Raw genomic sequence first — 21,935 nt, 5'->3', positions numbered from 1 at the left:
AGCGATTCTTTCAGCTTAGCTGAGACAGCAAACAGCTGACGGAGAAAGAAGTGAGCTTGTTCTTCCCTTTAAAGTTCTTGGTTAATTTTGTTTATTTTTAATTGCTCTAGGAGTGAATTTGTTTATTGTAGCTTCTAATTAGTTTTGTACATCCCCTTTCCTGGCAGGATTGAAACCATGTCTTGGCTCAAATTTCCATCAGTCAAATCATCTGTGGTTATTGATACTTCAATACCTCTGCAAAGTCTTCTAGATGATCCTAAATACAATAAAACGATTCTCAACCATCCTATGAATCAGACTCTACAAATAATGATACCACACAATCCAAATAAACCAAAGGACCCTTCAGAAAGAGTTGGACCTAGAATGGAGCCAATCTCGTATCCTATTTTGAGTAAAATCAATTCTGGATTTGGACTAGGAACTAAGGATGATCCGTATAACTATTTCATTGTCAAAAACATACCTGTACACCTTTTAATTCATCCTGTGCTTATTGAATACTATGTGAAAAAAGGTTATCTCTATGCTCTTTCAATCGACACTCAAGTTCATCTTGATGATTGTGTTGCACTTTCATCAAAAACTTTAACTCTCTCACTCACTGAATCCACTTATCGGCGCCTTAATTTGACTGGTACAAAATCTCTCTTGGTTAGAAACAAGAAAATTATGCAAAAATATATCGTGAATATCAAGTTGTCATATGCTCAAAATCTGGAAGCTGAAAAGCGTAATTATCAGCGAACATTTCGATATCTTCGAAACTGTAATTTGAAATTTGATTTGCTGATGAAATGGGAACCAAATCCACAAGCCACTAAAAATCTTTCTCCATCTTCATTATTAAAATTTTTTGAACATTTAAAATGTACGCCAGGAATGAGAGGAGGCTATTTACTATGCGAGATTGAAGTTAATCAAATTCATCTTCATCTATGTCAACCATCTATCAAAATATTTGACCGCTCAAATATTCAAGCTCCTAAAGATCTGGTTCAGTTTCAAGAACCAATGGCCGATGAATCTGCAATAAAAGATGATACTCATTTAGACGAAGTAAATGAAATGTCTACTAAGTCAAAGAAACAATCTCCTGAGGATTGTCCAGTTTTAGATACAATTGATTGGATTGGAAGTATATTTACTGGAGTTGAAATGACCCAAAGTCTAGTTGATCCTGAAATCACTTCCTTCTATCTACCTGAAAGTGATACTAGCTTACTTAAACAATTACTGTGCATTCAAATGAGTGGTTTTTTTACACCGAACGATGTTCGTAATTTATTACTCGAACTAGCCAAACTAGTAAAGACTAACGACCCTGATGAGGTTCCATTTGTTTCGCTAATAGTACATGGATTTGATCATTGTTGCGTCTCATGGGATGAAAAGTGCAATGAACATGGAGCCAAGATTAATGGGGAAAATCATTATGGAATCGTCCTTAGACAATGTGATAACAATCTTATTTGGCGAATCGCTGAAGAATACGACTTTGGTATAGAAAAGCTTTGATTCAACGTATCTTCTAAGCTGCAATTTCCATTCAATACTTTTGTATCTTTACTTCATTATGCTGCATTTCCCATCATTTTGACTACAATACAATTTGACATTGCTGCATAATCATATGCAATAGTATAATCGATAATAACTTTTCTACTAATCGTAAAATTGATTGTTTTCTACTTTTAATAAATTATTTGCTTTACGAGTCTTTTATTATCTCTGAACTTCATTCATATTTTATTTATCATCTCCATTAAGAGTGTGAATTCATGTAACTGCAAACAAAATAATTGAACATAAGTATTTAATTTGATATTTTTCTCATAAAATTGAATAAAAGTATAAAATGATTTAAATTAGAGTTGTCGGACAATATTATTTTATATGAATAAATTGATGCAGTGAATTTACAAAACTGCTCCTAAAAAAATTTGTGAATTTTAGTTGTGTATCAAACATTTATAGCTCGATAAATACCAACAAACAGCTATTTACACTTATTCAGATTATCTGATATTACTTTACATTTCAAACCGGCTTCATTGCTCGATTCAAAATAAAGTGTTCATTATTAAACAGTTTACTTAGTCTTTTATAATTTAAACTTTGTCTTTTTGATTTTGGTTTGACATTGTCTTTTAAAGTTGTTTAATGAATATCAATCAATTACCTGACGACTGCTTATTATATATTTTCCACCATTTCAATAGCTTTGAGATTCTTTTGGATTGTTCTGCAGGTAAATATAGATGTCATCTGAATTGAAAGCTTGTCAGTATAAAATTGTACGTTGAAACCCTTACTAATTGGTTTTATCTATCAACAGTCTGTGAAAGATGGAGACATTTGGTTTTCGAAAGATTAAAAAACGTCAAATACTTGTCGAGTGAGTTTATATTTTAATGTGGCCGCAATATTATAAACCAATAAAGATGATACAGTAATAAACGCCTATATTTTCAATAAAGATTCCAGGGATGGTTATCCAGCCAGTACGGTATACTTTGACACTGACGACTCAGTAGAGCGAACTAACATACCAAAATGGTTTCCTAAACTCAAGGTTTGTTTATTACCCGAGGAACAATGTAAATCAAAAAATTGGTTTTCATGAATTTATTTTTGAAGATTTATGCTTTGCGTGAAGGCTTTGATGTGGATGTTATTTCTAATTTGGCTGTCAAAGGATTACAATTGGATTTATTCTTTACTGATGTGGATGACATCACATTGGAGTTTCCATCCCTTGAAATGGTAGCAATTCAAAAATTTCATAGCTTTTTTGCAAATGATGTACAAGGACCAATGCTGAAGCAATTATTCATCCACTGCAGTTTTTCAAAGTTCACCCGTTATGCTAAATATTTTCCGAACTTGGAGCGACTTCATATTGAAAACTTTGTTGGTATGTATAATATTTTCTTGTTTATTTGTTTCTTTATCTTCATCATTAAGATATATTTGTATCTTCTTGTTAATGAAACAGGCATCCCTCGAGAAGACACATTTTATTCTGGACCTGTTCTTGAGAAGATAGAGATTTTAGAAAGCTGTAGTCACACACAACTGGAACCATGTGAATATTATGGTTTCAGCCTTGCAGACCGTTGTCCTGCTTTGAAAAGTGCTTATCATTATATTCAAACTGGTCATGAATTTTTCGTCAACAGTGGCATTAAAAATCTTCTCTTAGAAGATTTAGTTCTTCAATTTGTTAGTATTTCTTTTAAAAATTTAAAACTCAGATTTTATTACATGATTTCACGTTCCTATCCTCAACATTGCAGGACGATGTTTACGAAGCTCCGGATTGGTCAATTTTAAGACTCATATTGAGCAAGTATCCAAATGTGAAACATTTGGCTATTAGAGGCGGGTCCGACACAGGAATATCTGATGAAAATATTCCCGAACTTTTGAAGTTACTTCCCCGTATTATTCTTATCGATATCAGAAACTCCAAAAAGGTAACAGAAAAGTCAACTGAATACATTGATCGATACGGCAAACATCATAATCGTTCAATTTCATTGTATTACCAAAAAAGACCTAAAATAACAAAGAAATGGCCTCATTTATTAACCAAACATGTTTTTATTGGTGAAGGACTTGATTTCATGAAATACTGTTTCTTGATGGATGCAATTCAGTGCCACAAGAGATTGCCATATCTACTGGATCCTTTTGAATAAACAAATATCATTCAATAATATTTGAATCATCGAGAAAAGTTTAAAATAATGTCTTGAATCAAATTATTAGTTAATGATTGATATTTTATTTGTAAACAGATCAAAATCACCGAAAAGCTATTTTAAATATGCATCATTAAAATATTACAAGAATGATAATATTTATAATCATAATTGTTGATTATTAATTTCGTGATATGAGCTATGATCTATCGAGATATGTAGCCATCTAACATTATCTCAATACACATCAAAAATTGAATAATATCAAAGAATAAAAAATGAATTTGGACTTTTAGTCAGATTGAATAGTTTCTGATAATACCAGTGCTTAAAATGGCGAAAAAGTTCAAGTTTAAGAACTTGGTGAGCTTATACGGGCTTGTTAATTGGGTTGTTGCTAAGAAGAAACAATTAACACAATTGTCACATTTATACACAAATTGTTTGATATCATGAACTGAAATTATTTGATATTTTTTCAAATTATCAGCAGTTCTCTTAATTTTGGCCATTGATATCAAAACTTTGAGGCTCAATATGTCCAAAATGGCATCACCCACAATCATCATTCTTTCACCAAACATTAAATTGCATTAAGGGCTATAATATAATGAAATATTAAATTATATAAGATTCTGCAGAAAAAGTTATGGCATTTTATTACTTATGTTGTCAGATTTGAGACTTGATTTATAAAGTTAAACACAAATCTTATGCGTTAGAAAGATCAATTATTAAATGAACTATTTCAGATTTTATTCGATATTCAGTCATATACCCTTGATGAAATCTAATGTTTGGTGAAAGAATGACGATTGTGGGTGATGCCATTTTGGACATATTGAGGCTCAAATTTTTAAGGCCAACGGCCAAAATCAAGAAAACTGTTGATAGTTTGAAAAAATTATTCAATCTATGATGTGTACAAACAATTTTTAAAGACGGATAATAAGTCTCAGCTCTTTAACTCTTACGGTCACAGGATACGGCCGGTTCAACTGAAATTGTACAAAAGGCGATCGAAAAATTGCTGAAATAAATTGAAATCCATTCATCTGTTAGTTTAGGTATGAGGTGTGATTGTTTAAAATCAAAAGCGCAAATATTAAAAGAAAAATTCATTGAAATTTTCATGGATTTGCTTTTTAAAATTCTTAATTATAATTATCAGTATATTGGTTAGAACTGAATAATGTATCATCAATAATATTATCAATATTATCATTATTTTTAAATGTTTGTATTTGTTGTACTTGAAGTACGCGCTCACAATTTTAACCTGCGCCTGAGTGCCTTATAATGAACCTGAGGCAATTGCTCTTTACTTTTTCTTTGTCTTTTTCATTTTCTTCCCCCTCTGTGCTTTTCTGATTCAATTCTTATATTTAAATTACTGTCAACTTGATAAATTAATTGATTCTCCGGTTAATGGATCAGAACGGCCAAAAAATCAAAAATGTGCCTTGCCCTCAGTGTGGTAAACTATTTGTCTCTACTGAAAGGGCTAAGATACATATGAGAAAAGTCCATGGGCCAAAAACCAGTACTTGTGAAATATGTGGGACTTCTTTTTCCGATCGATGTAAACTGGTTGGTCATATGAGGACCCATACAGGTATAAATATATCTATTTTTACTTCTTAATTAACTTGCCTAACTTGTACAATCGCTGTACATGTTTCGAAAAAAATAATCTTCTTTGCCATAATATCTCACCAATTATTCATTGATTCTTTCGAAGCTCGTCTGTTCCCAGTATCATCGATTCTCTGCTTTTGTTTTGTTTTTTTTCCTTGCAGCAAAACAAAATCTCATGCCATAATGAATTCTTGAAATTTTCAGTGATCTTGTTTACATTGAAGTATGCTTTTCATTTCGGAATTCATTATTTTCACTATTGTGGATATTAAGAATTGATGTTTACAAGAGAAACATTCATAACATCCAATGTATTCCATTCCCTCTATTTTGTATTTGCTTCATATTTCAGATTTAGTTATGAGTTTGCCTTCTTTTGCCATGTTCAGTTCTAATACTTCTCTGATTTTTTTTTTCATTTTTAGGTGATAAACCGTTCACTTGTGATACCTGTGGTCGGGCTTTTTCTCAGGGGTACCATTTACGACGTCACCAAATGATTCATACCGGGGAACGGCCCTTTGTATGCGAAGTTTGTGGAAGGGCATTTTATCGAAAAGATAAATTAAGTAAGCACGTTAAGGATTAATCTATTTTCATTCAACTTTTTGTAACACTTTTTATTTATTTTGATTAATTTGGTTAGGTCGCCATCGTCGTGTTCATATGAATCCTGCTGCTAAGGCGAATGCAAATAATGCCAAACAAGCTACCAGCACTAATACAGTTGTGAAGATCGATCTTAATAATCGACTACCACCAAATGTCGGGCAAACACAGATCCACGCCAACATTTCAACTCTAACGCCAACAAATAATCACATTCAGGTTGGTTTGTGAAGTCGACAAATATTTCCTTACTTCACAATATAACACTTCTAATTTATTTACAAAATTTTGCTAGTAATTTTTGGACATAGCTTTATCTCGCCAAAGTTAGTCTGTCCAAATAAACACAACTTGTTTGAGAAGCTTAGTTTAGACTTTATTTTCCCATTTTTGATTTAGACTACTTTCATTTGAGTCATTCATCTTTATTCGACTAAAATTGACTATTTTGTACATTGATAGTTATATGGTAGTTACAGGGAGATAATCTATCATTGCATTTTCGCTACGACCAATTTAAATTTACATGTTTTAATATGAAATCCTTAAAAAAACAAACTATTCATGACTTTAGAAAAATTTTATTGAACTATTATGACTTAAAGGATATGATTGTTTATTTGAAAATATATTTCTTGAAGTATTTTTCTCTCTTTCTCTCTCTATAACCTTTAAAGGTTATTTTTTACTAAACTTTGTTCTGAATCACGTTCAAGTTTACTCTTTAAATTGATTAACTGAATCTTCTCGAGTGACAATTTATTTTTTCTTATCACAGACTCAGATCTTCCCCGTTTCAATTGATGCACATGTGGCAGCTCGACTTCAAAGCCAACAGGCGCTATTTACAATGATTGCAAAACAGCAGCAGCAGCAACAACAACAGCAACAACAGCAACAGCAGCAGCAACAACAACCTAAAGCCATCTCTGGAACATCAACAATGACCAACTGATCTCAGGGAGCTTCATAAAAGGAATTTATTCTCTCATTCCTGTAAATTTAATGCGTGAGGTTTGACATGAGATTCTTATTTCTCGAATCTTTATACTCTGTCCCTCTCTTCCTCAATTCACTTTTCATTTCATTTTTGCTCCCAATCTCAACCCTTCAACTCTTTTTTTGCTAAAAAGGTATCTAATCCACCGAATTTTTTCGTATACATGTGAGAATGATTTTTTTGTTTTTTCTTTTGATTTGACACAATTATACCTCAAACATACATTGATTAATGAATGTATTCTTCAATTTGCTGCTTAAGTGACAATGCTTTGACAAATCCAGTCTTTAATTGAATCAAATGTATCCATTGCTTATTTAAAAATCTTTTTCGCATCTCAATAAATTGATTGAATGTTTTTTAAAAATTAGAAACCTGAATTCATCTTATTAACTCAATTTTTATATCCCATGATTAATTTGTCTAGTCACTGATTCAAATTAATTTGAATAGGCAACACCTAAAGTTTTACAATTTATCCTATTAGCATTCCGAATTTTTTAGCTTAAAGAAAGATTAATGTGATGTATTATATCATTTGTATTGAGTTAACAATCCAATTATCATACAGATCTTTTCCCATAATTTCGAAAGAAGCAATTTCATTTAATTATAATTGTATAATTAAGTTTTGAGTCACAAGTCGAAAAGGTGCTTAACGAAACTTGAATAGACAGAGACTAGCTTCAAACAAATATTGAACCGGTAAATGACCTTTCCTTTAGTTATTCAACAATCCAACCTACGCTCTTTTGTATGCAATAAATGACAATTAGCAAATCAAATTATGGCTTCTTTCAGAATAAACGTAAAATGGCCTCAGAAAACATCCAAGTCTTTGTAGAGTCAACACCCGAACCAAATCAGGCGTAGGTTGCCTGAGAATCGCCATCATTATCATCACTATTTTTATCATTTATGACAATAAATAAATAATAATTTCTTGGCGTTGACATCAACTAATACAAAGCTCATGAAAATTTGATTTAAATTGAGCACTAATGGTAATATAATTTACTCATTACAAAACAATTGTAATATTCTTATGATTCACTAAGATATTAAAAAAGTAAAATCAGAAATAAAACTATTGTATAATACATTGATTGATGTTATCATTAGCGTTACAATATTTCTCATCACATTTTGAATGGAGTTACAAAAGCGCATTAATTAATGAAAGCAAAGCAAGAAGGTAAGAAATAGCATCACAATTTGCTTTCAACAATTCTAATATTTCATTAAGAATGAATAATATGAATTGAAATACAATAAAATGTTCATCTCAGATGATATAAACAATTGTTTCTTTAGGGAAACTGATTGTGAATTCACAATCATTGATCAACAGATGACGCTCCAATACTGAAGGTAAGATAATCTTTTCATTTTCCGATTACCAGCTAACACCAGCCTTCATCATCAACAACAATCCATGGTTCAGTGAGTTCATTTTTTTGTTTAAAGGCCCACCTTGTAGAGCACATTCAGACCTTAATTCACTAGAAAAATTTTTCAAGGTTGCTCCAAATCACATTGAATAGCAGTTAATTGATGATGAACATATCAATGCCCATTTTTTGACACCATACGAACAGTGAGAAGATGGAGGGAAATGCGTTTTAAAGCCGCCATTTTTCCCTTTACTTGTTCAACAATTGATAAATAATGGAAATCAATTGATTTAAATAAGTGAATATTTTTAACTTGCAATTTTCAAACCATCAGGATATAGGCAGAGTGTTTACAAGATAAGCTCCACGTTTCCAGAATCAGGTTATATCCGTACTTGTGTCGTTAACTTGTTTAAGCTTTGTTCAGTTATCAAAAACGCACGTTTGTTTACTCAACCATGTTGATTAATTGAATAACGAATGAACACCATAGAGAGTGGAGTCCTTTTTTGCATAACTTTGAAATACAAATAACTTTTGGCCAAGAAAAACATGGTACAAATTTAATCAGGCGACTCGGTATCATTAGCTTGGTCTGAGTTTGCAGGATCATCAAGACAATTGTACCATCAACCGGAACGGTTATAAAAGTTAAGGTTCAGTAATTTAAAGGAATGAAGCTCAAGTCCATCGGTTGATAGTTGTTAGGCTACCGAATACGGGAATATTGTTAAGATAGCCTCTAATTTTTCAAACTCACTGTCTCGCTTTTTTTTGTATTTAAATGCCTTTCCTCCAATACAATCCATAATCAAGCGATCCTTAATTTTACAAATGCGATAAAGAATGTTAAACCAGAAAGAATTTGAAAAGAAGAAAACAAAATAACACCAAAAAAATGTGAAAACAAAAGGTTGAGGTGCAAAAAAGTAGGGAAACAAAAACAAATTAACAACAGAATCAATTGAATGGAATAGTTAAGAGGTGAAATTTACTGTGAAATGAATGTTGAAGCGTTTTTATGACTAGAAATTATCGTTTACATCAAACACGGTTAACAATATAACAAAATAGAGACAAATAATAACAACACATTTGAATAATAGTTTTGAAAGTGACAAAAAAAGCCAAATCAAAAACTTTCTGGTTGTCTCTATGGAAACAGCAATTGTCACCGGTTAATTGTAGCCGTTGGTGTGTTGAAAAAGCGACCATCATTAACTAATTACCTTTTTTTTATAATTACTCATTTCAACTATTTTCTCTGTCTCCTTTAAACTCTAATCACCCTTCTAATATTTTTACCTGTTTTCGTTTCCCTCTGCTTACCGTTGTTTCTTCCTTCTCCTCCTGCGCTTCCTCTCATTACTTCCACTACCCCTTGACGTCTCTTCAATTTGCTTGTTTTATTATTAGCACTGTATCTTTTTTTGTCTTCAATTTTTTGTCATCAATATCATCACAATCTGAGCCTCTCTAATTTGGTTTGATTCTGCACCGTTGGCCACGTTAAATAGACCCTGTTTATGCTGATGATTGGTACTGACTAAAGCAATAGCAGGAGAAAGTGTAAAGCAGGCAACTGGTTAAGGATAATGGCGTCCACATTGGTATTTATTGTATTGTGTTCACAACAAAATCAGAAGAGAAAAAATTACCCTTATTATTATATTATTAGTTAGTTTGTTATTTAAAGATGCAATCAGGATGATGTTTGGTTAATTCGTTTCTCTTTAGCTTCTATGTTTATTCACTTACAAACCGTCTCGTCCTTCAACTGTTGCTTCAATAATCTTGCTTCTACTGTTACTACTGCTTCTTCAGGTTTTCTTCATTTCTCTTCTTCAGCATTCTATCTCATCCTATTTCGTTGTTGTTCAAACAAAAGTAAAAATTCAAGGCTAATATTAATAATAATGTATAATAATACAAGAAAAAAAAATACTGACTGTATGTTTATATGTATATGTCTGGTAAGATTCAATTTGATTGTATTATTATTAGCTAATGACTTACATGAACGTGAATAAGCTCAACTCACAGTAACCTCTTTCAACTGTTGCAAGAGAAACGGAGAAAACCAATTGACGTCTTGACTGATTCTTAAATATGTTACAACTTTGATTTCTCCAATTGAACTAGCACCAGCAACAATAATTATGATGATGGTGAAAATAAAGTAAAGGGGAATGTTTGTGTGTATCTCACGGAATTGCTTGGGAATCCGATGTGCGCTCAATCATCCTGTCAATCTTTTGTATTGGCGCCGATCCAACAATCAATGGTCTTTAAAATGATTCTTAAGAAGATGAAAAGAGATGAAGATACATTCCTAATACATGTATTTACCTATGCCACGAAAAAAAACGCTAAAGACAAAACTTAAGGTAACCAGTTTTTTTCTTCCAGCTTTTTTCATTACTTGTTGTAAGCTTTTGAACAAATTTTTTACTTTATCTTCTTAAAAACGTATCTTTTTCATTCTTTCCTTAGATTTTCTGGACTCAAGTGGTAAAAGATCACCAAGCAAGCTGAGAGGCAATCAATGAGGAGACCAAGAACGATGTAAAGATCAAAATCTATGAAGTTTCCTCGATAGGTTATCAAGAAAAAGGTTTGGCAAAGAGTAGCGGGAAAAGGTTTGACCAGACAGTGTACTTTGGATGGTTTAAAATGATCAGATTGAACAAGTTTTTTTTTGTTCAATATTACTATTCTGAAAGCCTTTGGTTGGTTTTGTCGCTACATGCTGACCAAGGAAATGAGCTAAAATGAAGCTTAAATAATGCTAGGGGAAAATAGTAAATAAAAAAGGTCTGGCCAATCATGAAGAAATTATTACAGCAAATCATGATCATCAAAGGCGGTTCAATCAACATCCTCATCTCTATCTTTATTATCATCTTTCAACTTTTATCTTCTTCGTGTGGTCATGGCAAATTACAAATTACCAATCTAAAAGAACACTCACCAATCAAGTAAACCTGGACAATAAGGCTAACCACAGTGAATTGGAAATACATTTAAAGGGACACTATTTTGTACTTATATCCAAGCCATCATCATCATTATCCTCTGTTGAAATAATTCTAATAAGAGGTTATTTCTCCGGTTCATTGGGACTATCTTCACAAATAGACAGCAAGAAAAAGAGCAAAAATCTTCAAGGTTTTTACCTTGAATAAGTAGTAAAGTGTTCATCATCTTTTCATCATTCCTCTCTTTCCCCTTTACTCAATTCTTTACGGAATATCGTTTTTTTCTGGTCAAGTCTCGCCTGTAATTTCGACATGAAATGTCCAGCAATATCTGATTATCTAAAAATAATTGCCTACTTTGATTCAATAAATAAGCTGAGGCCTGAAGGAAAACCAAGCAAATGGATGGATAAATCACTCAATAATAATGGATGAACCAATTTGTTTTCAAGATCAAAATAAATTTTGCTTTACGCTTCACAGAATTGTCTGAGATGTGCTTTAATTGGACAATTTAAATCAATTGTATTAATATTTTATTTATTTAGATTTTTAATTAGCACGTTTCAATTTGTTAATTTTCCAATCGATATCTATAGATATCTCTAATCAATCGTAATTTATGCATTGCCCCTTTCTTTTCGCAAACTCATGCTTTATTTGCTCAACCTGCCAAGTACATTGTTGCATTAACTTAAATTGTTTGTTCAACTTTAATTTCAATCATGATTAAGTTAAGGTGACAAGTTGAAGTATATGAAGAATACATGATTATCATATAATATATATCGTGCAATCTTTTTTTTTATTATCTTATTATGCTTCGTTTCCATTGACAGCTAATACAGTCTACAGTGAAAAAATCATGAAATGTGTCTACTGTTGTTGGATTGTCAATCCTCTTCATCCAAAGAAGTTCAATTCAATTGAATCAAGTGGTACAGGAAGATGATGATGGCTAAGAATATACTAAACAACATATCTCAATTGATTCAATTGAATTCAGAGTGGAAGCCAATTGTCACGGAACGAAGTAAAAGTTGAAGAGTTTATCGGAGATGTTGTATAACCTGATATTATTGTTTGGTGAACCTGTTTCTGGTAATTGTGGTTAGCCCATTGTCTTCACATTAGATTTAAACATTCATTGAATGGCTGGCGATTAAAATGACACATGTTTATTATTAATGTTTATTGTAAGTGTTATTGTATAAATTTTAGTTGAATGTTAACAATTTTCTGATTGAAATTTTAATGTGAGAGGAAAAAAGGTCAACAAGGTTAACACGAAAAGTGTGTGTGTGTGTGTTGAATGTATTGTTGACATTCAATTAAATTAGTTACATCGTTTACTTGTTACCTGTTGAATTTGCTGCTCATTAATCACTCTCTTTTATTAATTACAACAACAGATAACATGTTTATTCGCTATTAATCACGATTAAATGATTAGTTGATTGTGAGGTAAGGTGAAAGGAGAGATCAAAGAAAAGATGAATTCAAAAATGGTTAATTGTAACAAAATACTTGTCTTATACAATCCAGTTGTACACAATACTGACCAGAAGAGATTGGGAAGCAAATCCAGATAACAAAAGTCGATTCTAATGCACTTGACATACCAACAATCAGGTAACAATTTAACTATTCAATTTTACTACTTGTTGGTTAGTCTATTTCAATGATATTGAACTTGTAAGTTGTACGTTTCTTATGTACTTTTTTTCATGGCGTAATTTAATTTAACTTCTTTCTCTTCATCAGGTCAATTGTTAATTGAATCTAAATTGAAAATCAAATTCAATTCTGGAGTAATCAAAAGAATAAAACAATTACTCGATTGAGTAGTTGGCCTAAAAAGATCCAAACAATTCCAACTTGATTAGATTGACGGGACAACACACACACACACACACACATTGGAAACACAGGATTATCAACTAAATGTTATACCAAGTAAAGCTGAACAGTCCATTCAAATTGCGCTAATCATAATAATGAATCTGGTTTTAGTGAATTGGTAATGTTAATTATTAATCATTCGCTTCGATTATAACCTAAATTAGATCAAATTCCTTGCTGGTTGAAACGGAAAATTATAAAAGTACAAAAGACAATATAATCATGGATGGACCATTCAATTAAATCAGTGATAATAATGCTGTTTGTAAGCCAAACCTTCAATGTTTCACTGATCTTCCACTTCGCATATTCAAAGATTCAACCGGTTAAATGGGACAATTAAGATAGCAACAATATTTTCGTTGTCAAACTTGTCAATAATTGTTAAATTGTTGATAAAATTGATGTTAAATTTGGATTTCCTTTGTTTGCTGTTTAACTTTGATGCTATTTTGACAATCCAGGAAAAGATTCCTATTGATGTTGATGAGATTGACTTTTTCATGTTGCCTTTACCTGGATACATCAACCAACCTTGACCCTTTTATAACAATTAATTTATCATTATTGGGAAACAATTGCAACATTTTTGATTCCCAACAATCTACTTTATATTCCCATTTAACATGCCAAATCAGATTGTTTTTTGCTGCTGCTTTTGGTTGGTATTTTCACTCGCTATCCAACTCTAACACTTTTGTTTTATCACAAGAAACCCTAATTACATCAGCTATTAACAAACGTTGGTTTTCTTGATGACAATTAATTCTGATTATGGTGTGAGATGTAGGAAACAACAATTTATCAACTACAGCAACTTTGTAAACACATTTTAAGAATGATTTAGTAGTGTCACTTTCAACAGTTTGTTCAACATTTAATGGCTCTGCGTCTCAATTAGTCCATCTTAATTAATGTTTTTTGTTACAAAATTGACTACAACTGCCATTTTTACAAGCAATTAAGTATGTTTTATCTCACCAATCAGTCACTAATTAAGTCACTAAGATTTAATTAAATCTTTCATAGCCATATCAATGAATAAAATGTGTTTAGATAAATCAATTGAAAAGGTTAACTCAAATGTAATGCAGACTTTGGCTTAATACGATTCAAAGTTAAGTACAATGAGATTCAAGTTGAACCACAATTCTCATGAGAGATTCGCAAATTAAATTGTTGTCATCAAATTCAAAGCCTAAATGAGGGACTCAATTGTACCCTGTATTCACGTAATAACAATCAAATAGATTATGTATTTTAAACATGTAATTTATCTGGAAAGATGGCTACTTATGCATCTTGTTTAGTTAGCTTTTTCATTTCAATCCTGATCAATCTCCATTGAATCTAAATTTACATTATATTGATAATTTACAACAATACATTTGGAAAGGTATAATTGATTGCAAGGTTAAATAAGTTTATTAACCTTAAATCAAATAAATTGAATAAAATAATAACTGCTAATCAAAATAACAAAAAGTCAATAAACAATAATATTTTAAGGATCCATATCGATATCTGGTATCTTTATAAACATATGATTTATATAACAACGAAATGGGTAACTTGAAAAAAACTAATCATCAAGTGAAAGAGAGATAATTTTAATTTAGTTTTGTTATTTATAGTAATTTGATTAATAAACAAAAGTAGGAAATGATTAAGACAATTACTATACAAGTGCAAGAAGAGGAACATTGAATTTAGTCTGTGATTTTAGTCTTTTTGCTGCAAACCCAGTCAAGACGCTTTATCCATCTTTACCATCTCCATCATCACCTACTACAGTTTCATCGTCAGTATCATCCACATGATGATAAACTTGATAAAGGTCAGATATCATGTAAGAATCTGACCGCTGTTTGTTTAAATTTATTGTGAAAATAACAACAAAAGAACGTCAATCCAAAAATTGAGATAAATATTAAGGTTTGGTTGATTATCTCAACTGAACAATAATCTGGTTACACACCTAAACCAGAGAAAACTGATGAAGGAATGAACCGTAAAAATGTTAATTCATTTAATACTATTACTCTTATTATTATCGTTATTATTCCAATCAAGATAATACAATAATCGGATTTGCATATCGTGCTGATTCAATGATTCTCACAGTTAGCCGATTCACAAAACCATATTATGTAGCTATAACAATGAAGATGATGGTGATGATTATACTATTAATATCATGAGAGACAAATTTGATTCTGATGAGAACGATTTTCAGATGTAAATTGCAAATTTTGCTTCATCCTTACACTGTTCAAAAAACACACACACACATATTTAGATTGGAAATAGCAGACAATTAATGAATGTACAATCCAATTTACAAAGGTTAATTTAAATAAATTAGCTATTCAATTAATGTGATCAATCAATCAAGAAGCTTTCAAGTTAGTATTGAAATCAGGTTAGAAGATGTTGGCTAAAATGTTTCAAATTACATCTTTAAATGCAAATAACAATTGAAAATATCTCAATACCAGACGATGATGATGATGATAATGACGATGATAATGTAGCTGATGATGATGATGAGACAGATAATGATGATTGTGATGAGAAAAATGGAGAAAAGGGAAAAATGAAAAGCTTGGTTACCAGACAGTTAAATGTTGCCTAAAGTCAACCTATGGATCATCTTTATCGACTTAATTGTCATCATCATTTGAATATATCATCAATTGTTTACGATGGTTGACACTAAACTATTACCCTAACCTTGTCACGCTATTCAGCTCAACCAGAATCAATCTTGAAACATTTCCTTTACAATTTACTTTTCCCCTTTCCATTTCATATTTCCCTCCGCTCTTGTCATTTTCACATTTCAACTTTTCATCTCTCTTCAGTCTTGCTTTGTATTTTTGTTTTTGTTTTGTGTTTTTTTTACTTAATTTTCACTTGATCATCATCTTAAATATATTCATCTTCATGGTCTTCATCATCAACATGTTCATTCAAATTGCAACTGTCTTCCTATGGTAATCAATCTTGTTACAAACTGGAACCAGAAAACGCGTTCAAACCATTGTTACCATAAAATCTGGTCTTTGACATTAATTGTTAATATTGAACGCTAATCATCATTACAATGACAACTGATGTTCAACCATTTGACATTTTATTACAATTTAATTAACCGGTTTCCAAGCATGTTAATTGTTCAAAACAATCACAAGGAGATTGATTTATAAAAACAAAACTGATGAGATTGAAAAGTCATATTAAGCCTCCAACAGTCCTTGTAAGCCTTAGAGTCTAAGGTACTCTTATGGGAAAAACAAGTGATTTACCGTACAGTCAATGCGTGTGAAAATGTTCATCCTAAGAGTCATGAATATATTTCAATGCTTAAGTATTGAATTATATTCACTTGATTTTAGTATACAATTTGGTGTAAAAAAAGCTTGGATCATAGCAAATGAATGCGACTCATTTTGTCCATAAAATTATGTGTGAAAAAGGCTTTCATGGTAATTCCTGAAGCTATTGCAGTCTAAATATCTTCAATATTTTCAACAGTTGAGTTAAAATTGTCCCTAAAATTTACATTATAACATAAAAAGTGAAAGAGAATGAAAAAAATGCATTAATTACAAATTAAGTCAATAGTAATTCAATTGGCTTTCCTTGCTAACCCGTAATCTATTAATAAACGCCGTTCTATCCGTAAATTGTCGAGTTAATGACTGAATAAAATAGTTTACCAATTAGATAATTAGACTGAATTACCTTAAATGTAAATAAGTGTAAATTAAGGAAGAGTAAAATGAATTAGACGATAAAAAAAGGGAAACAACAACATCAAGAACCAGAAAAAGCTAAACTCAAACTGATATGTCACCTAAAAATCTGGTTAAGTCATTATCATCGTCATCATCGTAATTCTTGTCGTTTTAATAATGATTATAATAGCTTGATGATTATGCTCAACATTTACCTAAAAGCTGATAGATTACCATGAAAGATTCAACGGAAATGAATCCATTTTTAGTTTCCTTTTTTTTCAAACATCACACAACATTTGAATAATTTTGACAAATTTCAATTATCTCATCATGATGATGGTGATCACCTTTAAACACCTTCAACTCTCTTAACAATATATCGGCAATCAATCAAGAAATCAACTGTAAACAAGGATCGTTTGTCATTTCATCTTCACTTTGCTCTTCAAGTAACACAAATCCATTGTGGGTTATGCTAATCAGTTTGTTGGTCTCAATGAGTAGACAAGTTAATCCAAATTTTTGTTAATCATCATCATCATCATTATCATCATAATGTATTCACAAAAAACTGGTAAAATCTGTTTTTGCATTGCCTTGTGAAAGTCAACTTTCAAATGATTATACAGAGTGTCATGTAAACCAGCCAAACGTATCTGATGACACGCTAGCTCAATGACTCTTTTGCTGTTTTCATCATCATCATCATCTTCATCGTTTTGAACAGAGACGACAAAAAAAAGAGACTCATGATGATGATAAAATGAGTTACAATGGGTTGTAAAAATGGTTGCCAAAAAGATGACTTTTTTTCATACCAACAACGTTGCCGTTGTTACCTTTTTTCATTATTTCATTGAGAAACCTTTGATTCAATTTTGTTATTTAATTCAACCTTCGTTTAAAGACATAACAATTTAGCAAAATTTAAATCAATTGTTGATTAAAAGCTGAGTAGAGGAAAAATTAATTCACCTTTTAGCTATTTTTCAATGTCTCAATGTTTTTCTGGTTTTCAACAATTTCAATTGTATTTTTTGGGTTAACTTTCTCTGGTAACCAGGAAAATGATTTCACTTTTTATACATTTTAATGATTTACTGATGATTGCTAAACAACCATTATTAAATGACGATTAAACTGTTAATATCAATGTTTAATCAGTTGCTTTACCCAACATTGAACCAGTTTTTTGGGTTTCTCCTAACAATTGGTTTACAGGTTTGATTCCTTTACAATTTTCATTACAATCATTGCAATTTCAACTCTTTCTTGATTGTTTAACTTCCCATTTTACTTGATAATTGATTTTGTTAACCAAAATTTATCAATTGACTTGAAATGGACAAACTGTGAGGTTAAATGTTCATTGAACCAGATTAATCCTGAAAGTGAAACCTGGTTTACAATCAACAGACAAACGACTCTTTTAATGTCATTTTAATTTGATAATCATTCCATCAGTATTATCACAATTAAAGGAGTTCATTTACATACTAAATATAATAATCACAAAAGCAATAATCAAATGAGCAAATTGACTATTAATTGTGCAAACAAAATGGCAACGTTATTCAATGGCTCAAGGTGAAGTGATTAATGTCTATTAATCAATTCATTTGAATATAAACTAATGTTAATCAAGGAAGACATTTTGTTAAATCTCAAATTATGATATGAAGGTTGAATGTGAATGCATGTTAAACATTGGACAAAATGTATTTCACTCTGATAGTTGAATGTGGTTTTACATTGTAGCTTCATTATTATCATCATTTTTAACCATTATTATCATTATTACCAGCATTACTATTAATTGTAGTTCATTAAGATGAAAAAAGGTGAAAAAATTAAAGTAAAGGTAAAAAAAAGTGGAGCCAAAAAATACAATACAAAACAAGAGCAACAACACTTTCATCCAGTTTTCAATGCAACAAGTGTTCAATCTCCTCCTTTTATCATCCTTTTCTTCATCTTACCTTACTCTTTTCCTCTTCAAATATCTTACTCCAACTAATTTCCCATAACTCATTCAGATTCACAGAACCATGGTAAAATCATAGTCTTTACCTGAAGAGGGCCAAAAAAAGTTGACATTCAACTTCACAACTCACTTGAGTCAAACTCAATGACTTTTCACTCTCCACTTTCCTCCCACTTCCACCTCCTCACCCTTCATCATTACCATCATTATCATCATCATCTTACATTTCCTCAATGTCCAGCTTTTTCAAACCTTTTCACTGTACATACAAATTAGTCAATCACTCTTGATGTAAATTAAAATGCCAACCCAAACAATTCCAATTCAGAAGCCATTAAATCCATTCAAATAATGACCATAATAGACGGAAATGCAATCATCTAAATCATCATCTAAATCATCATTTTAAACACCATCTTGATCAACATCAACAAAATGAGGCAAACTCTGTTTCTCCGTCATTTCATCTTTTTTTAGGCCTAACTTAATCGTTTGTATCAAATTGTCTCATTTTTACATGTTGTACATAAGTTCAGAGAAGTGATTAAATTAACTAATATTCTTGCTAAAATTTAAGCTTATTAGAAACGGATAAATTTGGTTGCAACTATATTTTGTAAATTACTTTTAACTCCAAATCTAAAATGCAATGTACTTTCCGTTAAGACTTGAATTGAAGCAAATGTTTATGTCTATTATAAAGATATGCACTTTATTTTCACCATCATCACCATCATCATCGTCATCATCATTCCCCAATTAAAAAAAAAATAATAGCAATAAAGAGGATAATAATAAAAAATAGCAATCATGATAACAATAATGATAATAGTTTTGCTCTTTTATTCTCAATTTTTTAACAATCCCTAAGGTTAACACATGGTAAGAGCTCAACTCCTTCTTCGTCTTGGTTTTTTTACTAACTCTTCGGTTTAATCGTATTAATAGTACATCATTATCATCACTATTTTCATCATTATTATTATTGCCACAATAATCTGGTTTCATTATACTATGTTTTATTTGACTCTCCATGAAATCGGAAATGATGGACATCCTTATGTATCCAGGAAAATGTCTACAGTCGAGGAAATGGTAATCTCAAATCAAGTTACATATTTTTGGATGAAAATTACTTTGAAAGCTTTTTCTTTAATTTACTACTAATGGTGTCAACATTTTTATGTTTATTTGTTTGTGTACATAAATTACAGAGGAAGTCGGGTCAATCATCTTAATCTTCCTCCCTCTATACCTCCACTTATCATCATCATCATCTACATCATCATCCAGTATATAACTAACCATCAAAATAAATGCACCATTAATGGCTTCAAAAATCTCGTTTTTTTACATTTTCTCCCTCAAATTGAATGTTTGGATTGAAAAATTGAATAACATTTCTTTATCCACTTTTCCTTTGGTCTACCATCAATTTACATCCTACAATTTAAATTTTGTTTACAGTAATTATCACTGATGATTAGAAAATGTTTAAATTGATGTTTCTACAAAATGCTAGTGTTTTATTAATTAACTGGCGTTAGGAGTTACTAGTTGACTAGCTCAAGTGACACAAGGAATGGCTTTAGATGGCGATGATATCAAAAGCATAATGATGATTGCGGTTTAATGTCTACTAAGAGTTGGGATGGTAAATAAGGTTGAGACTTGATTGGAGCATTGCGAGGAAAAATGTTTTCAAGATTATTGTCCTTGTATCATTATTTCAATTGTTAAATTATATGCACGGAAAATTTTCTAATAGTTAGGTGTTATGACTACAATGAGGACGACGACAACGATGGTGATGATGAAGTTAATGATGAAAGTCTCTCAACTCATTAAGGCATCTTCAATTGTCATTGTTAATGGGTCTTCCATTCCTCTTGATGTACACAATGTTTGAGGCAACATGCAAATTGTTGACTATCAAATTCATTTCAATTTAATGTTGCCAGTCTCATTACATTCAGGCATTGAAAACAAACCCAAGACAAAAAGGATTACATTGATTTGTTTGGATTTGCACACCATTTACCGGTTACCAGGAGATTAACCAGAATCTAGAAAAGCAAACCTTGAAAGTGATTCCATTTGATTAGCAGTTAGATTATTAAATTATGGAAACAACGGCAACAACAAAACAAAACAAAGGATTGGGTAAATTGACCAGAAATGGATGAAGCTGGAGAGGTGAAAGTTGGTGAAGCTTTAGCTTTCTTGACAGACTAAATGGGCTCTTTTTTGGCTAAGGATTCCCCTGAAGGATCAATGCAATCGAGAAATGCAGTTGAGTGATTACCAGGAATAGTTTACTATTGATGCGTGATTCTTCTAATTACTTGTTTGTTTGGTTGATTGTCTAAACAAGTGCAGTCAATTACTTTAACATGAACACATTACGCGTCTTCATCTGTCTGTGTATTGCTTTACACCATTCAAACTTACATCTCCTTTCACTTGACGCCATCTTGCTTCCTCCCTTTCCTTTCAAATGGATTATAAATTATCGTCAATCAATTGATTTATCATTTCATTTTAACCTAACTTTACCATTTACTAATACTTTCAATCAGTTTAACTATTTTAAATTATTCAACAATCTTGTCAGCTTCCTTCTTCAACCCATCTCAACATCTGATTATATTCATGTCTCAATACCAACAAGTTTACCCATTATTTGTTGGCTTTTTTTAAACATTTTTTCACCCTCTTATTGATTCGAGGTGTCATTTTGCTGTTTCAAATCGCCATTTTCAACTGATAACCTTTATGCTAACTGAATTTAAATGAATTTTTCAAGTCATCATCGCTCAATTTGTATCTTTTTGTAACACTGCCTTAACAGCCATTCTTTGAAACATTAGCTGATTAGATTAGACTGATTCTTGGAATCAAAGGTGTAAACCAAATTAGCTAATCTTTAGCTATTATTGAATATTTAAAAAATTGAATCACATTGATTGGTATCCAT

At 31.2% G+C, this 21,935-nt stretch overlaps 3 protein-coding genes and 2 long non-coding RNA genes across 5 annotated transcripts; all 5 read left to right on the top strand.

Annotated features, from left to right (window-relative positions):
- Positions 1-22: 22 nt before the first annotated feature.
- Positions 23-1,717, top strand: LOC107362806 (ribonuclease P protein subunit p40). Its single transcript, XM_015929940.3, has one exon. The coding sequence runs from the start codon at positions 178-180 to the stop codon at positions 1,519-1,521; it is 1,344 nt and encodes a 447-aa protein (XP_015785426.1). The 5' UTR covers positions 23-177; the 3' UTR covers positions 1,522-1,717.
- Positions 1,718-2,071: 354 nt separating this feature from the next.
- Positions 2,072-3,875, top strand: LOC107362278 (uncharacterized). Its single transcript, XM_015929301.3, has 6 exons — positions 2,072-2,254; positions 2,342-2,401; positions 2,484-2,578; positions 2,644-2,920; positions 3,002-3,228; positions 3,303-3,875. The coding sequence occupies exons 1-6, from the start codon at positions 2,167-2,169 to the stop codon at positions 3,705-3,707; spliced, it is 1,152 nt and encodes a 383-aa protein (XP_015784787.1). The 5' UTR covers positions 2,072-2,166; the 3' UTR covers positions 3,708-3,875.
- Positions 3,876-5,055: 1,180 nt separating this feature from the next.
- LOC107362813 (uncharacterized) lies at positions 5,056-7,331 on the top strand. The gene is made up of 4 exons (XM_015929948.3): positions 5,056-5,325; positions 5,774-5,917; positions 5,995-6,176; positions 6,736-7,331. Exons 1-4 carry the CDS (start codon positions 5,139-5,141, stop codon positions 6,910-6,912), a joined length of 690 nt encoding a protein of 229 aa, XP_015785434.1. The 5' UTR covers positions 5,056-5,138; the 3' UTR covers positions 6,913-7,331.
- A 2,488-nt stretch (positions 7,332-9,819) lies between these two features.
- LOC149094806 (uncharacterized) lies at positions 9,820-11,298 on the top strand. Its single transcript, XR_016197824.1, has 3 exons — positions 9,820-9,961; positions 10,494-10,738; positions 10,845-11,298. It is a non-coding gene; the product is annotated as an uncharacterized LOC149094806 (long non-coding RNA).
- Positions 11,299-12,382: 1,084 nt separating this feature from the next.
- Positions 12,383-13,231, top strand: LOC107362767 (uncharacterized). The gene is made up of 4 exons (XR_001568746.3): positions 12,383-12,525; positions 12,742-12,793; positions 12,875-12,961; positions 13,094-13,231. It is a non-coding gene; the product is annotated as an uncharacterized LOC107362767 (long non-coding RNA).
- Positions 13,232-21,935: the final 8,704 nt, after the last annotated feature.

The sequence above is a fragment of the Tetranychus urticae genome, chromosome 1, assembly GCF_039701765.1.
Source record: "Tetranychus urticae isolate SD_2017Ah chromosome 1, NJAU_TeUrti_SD_1.0, whole genome shotgun sequence".
Taxonomy (NCBI): domain Eukaryota; kingdom Metazoa; phylum Arthropoda; class Arachnida; order Trombidiformes; family Tetranychidae; genus Tetranychus; species Tetranychus urticae.
Note: the sequence above shows the minus strand (reverse complement) of the source record. Positions and strands in the feature narration are given on the sequence as shown.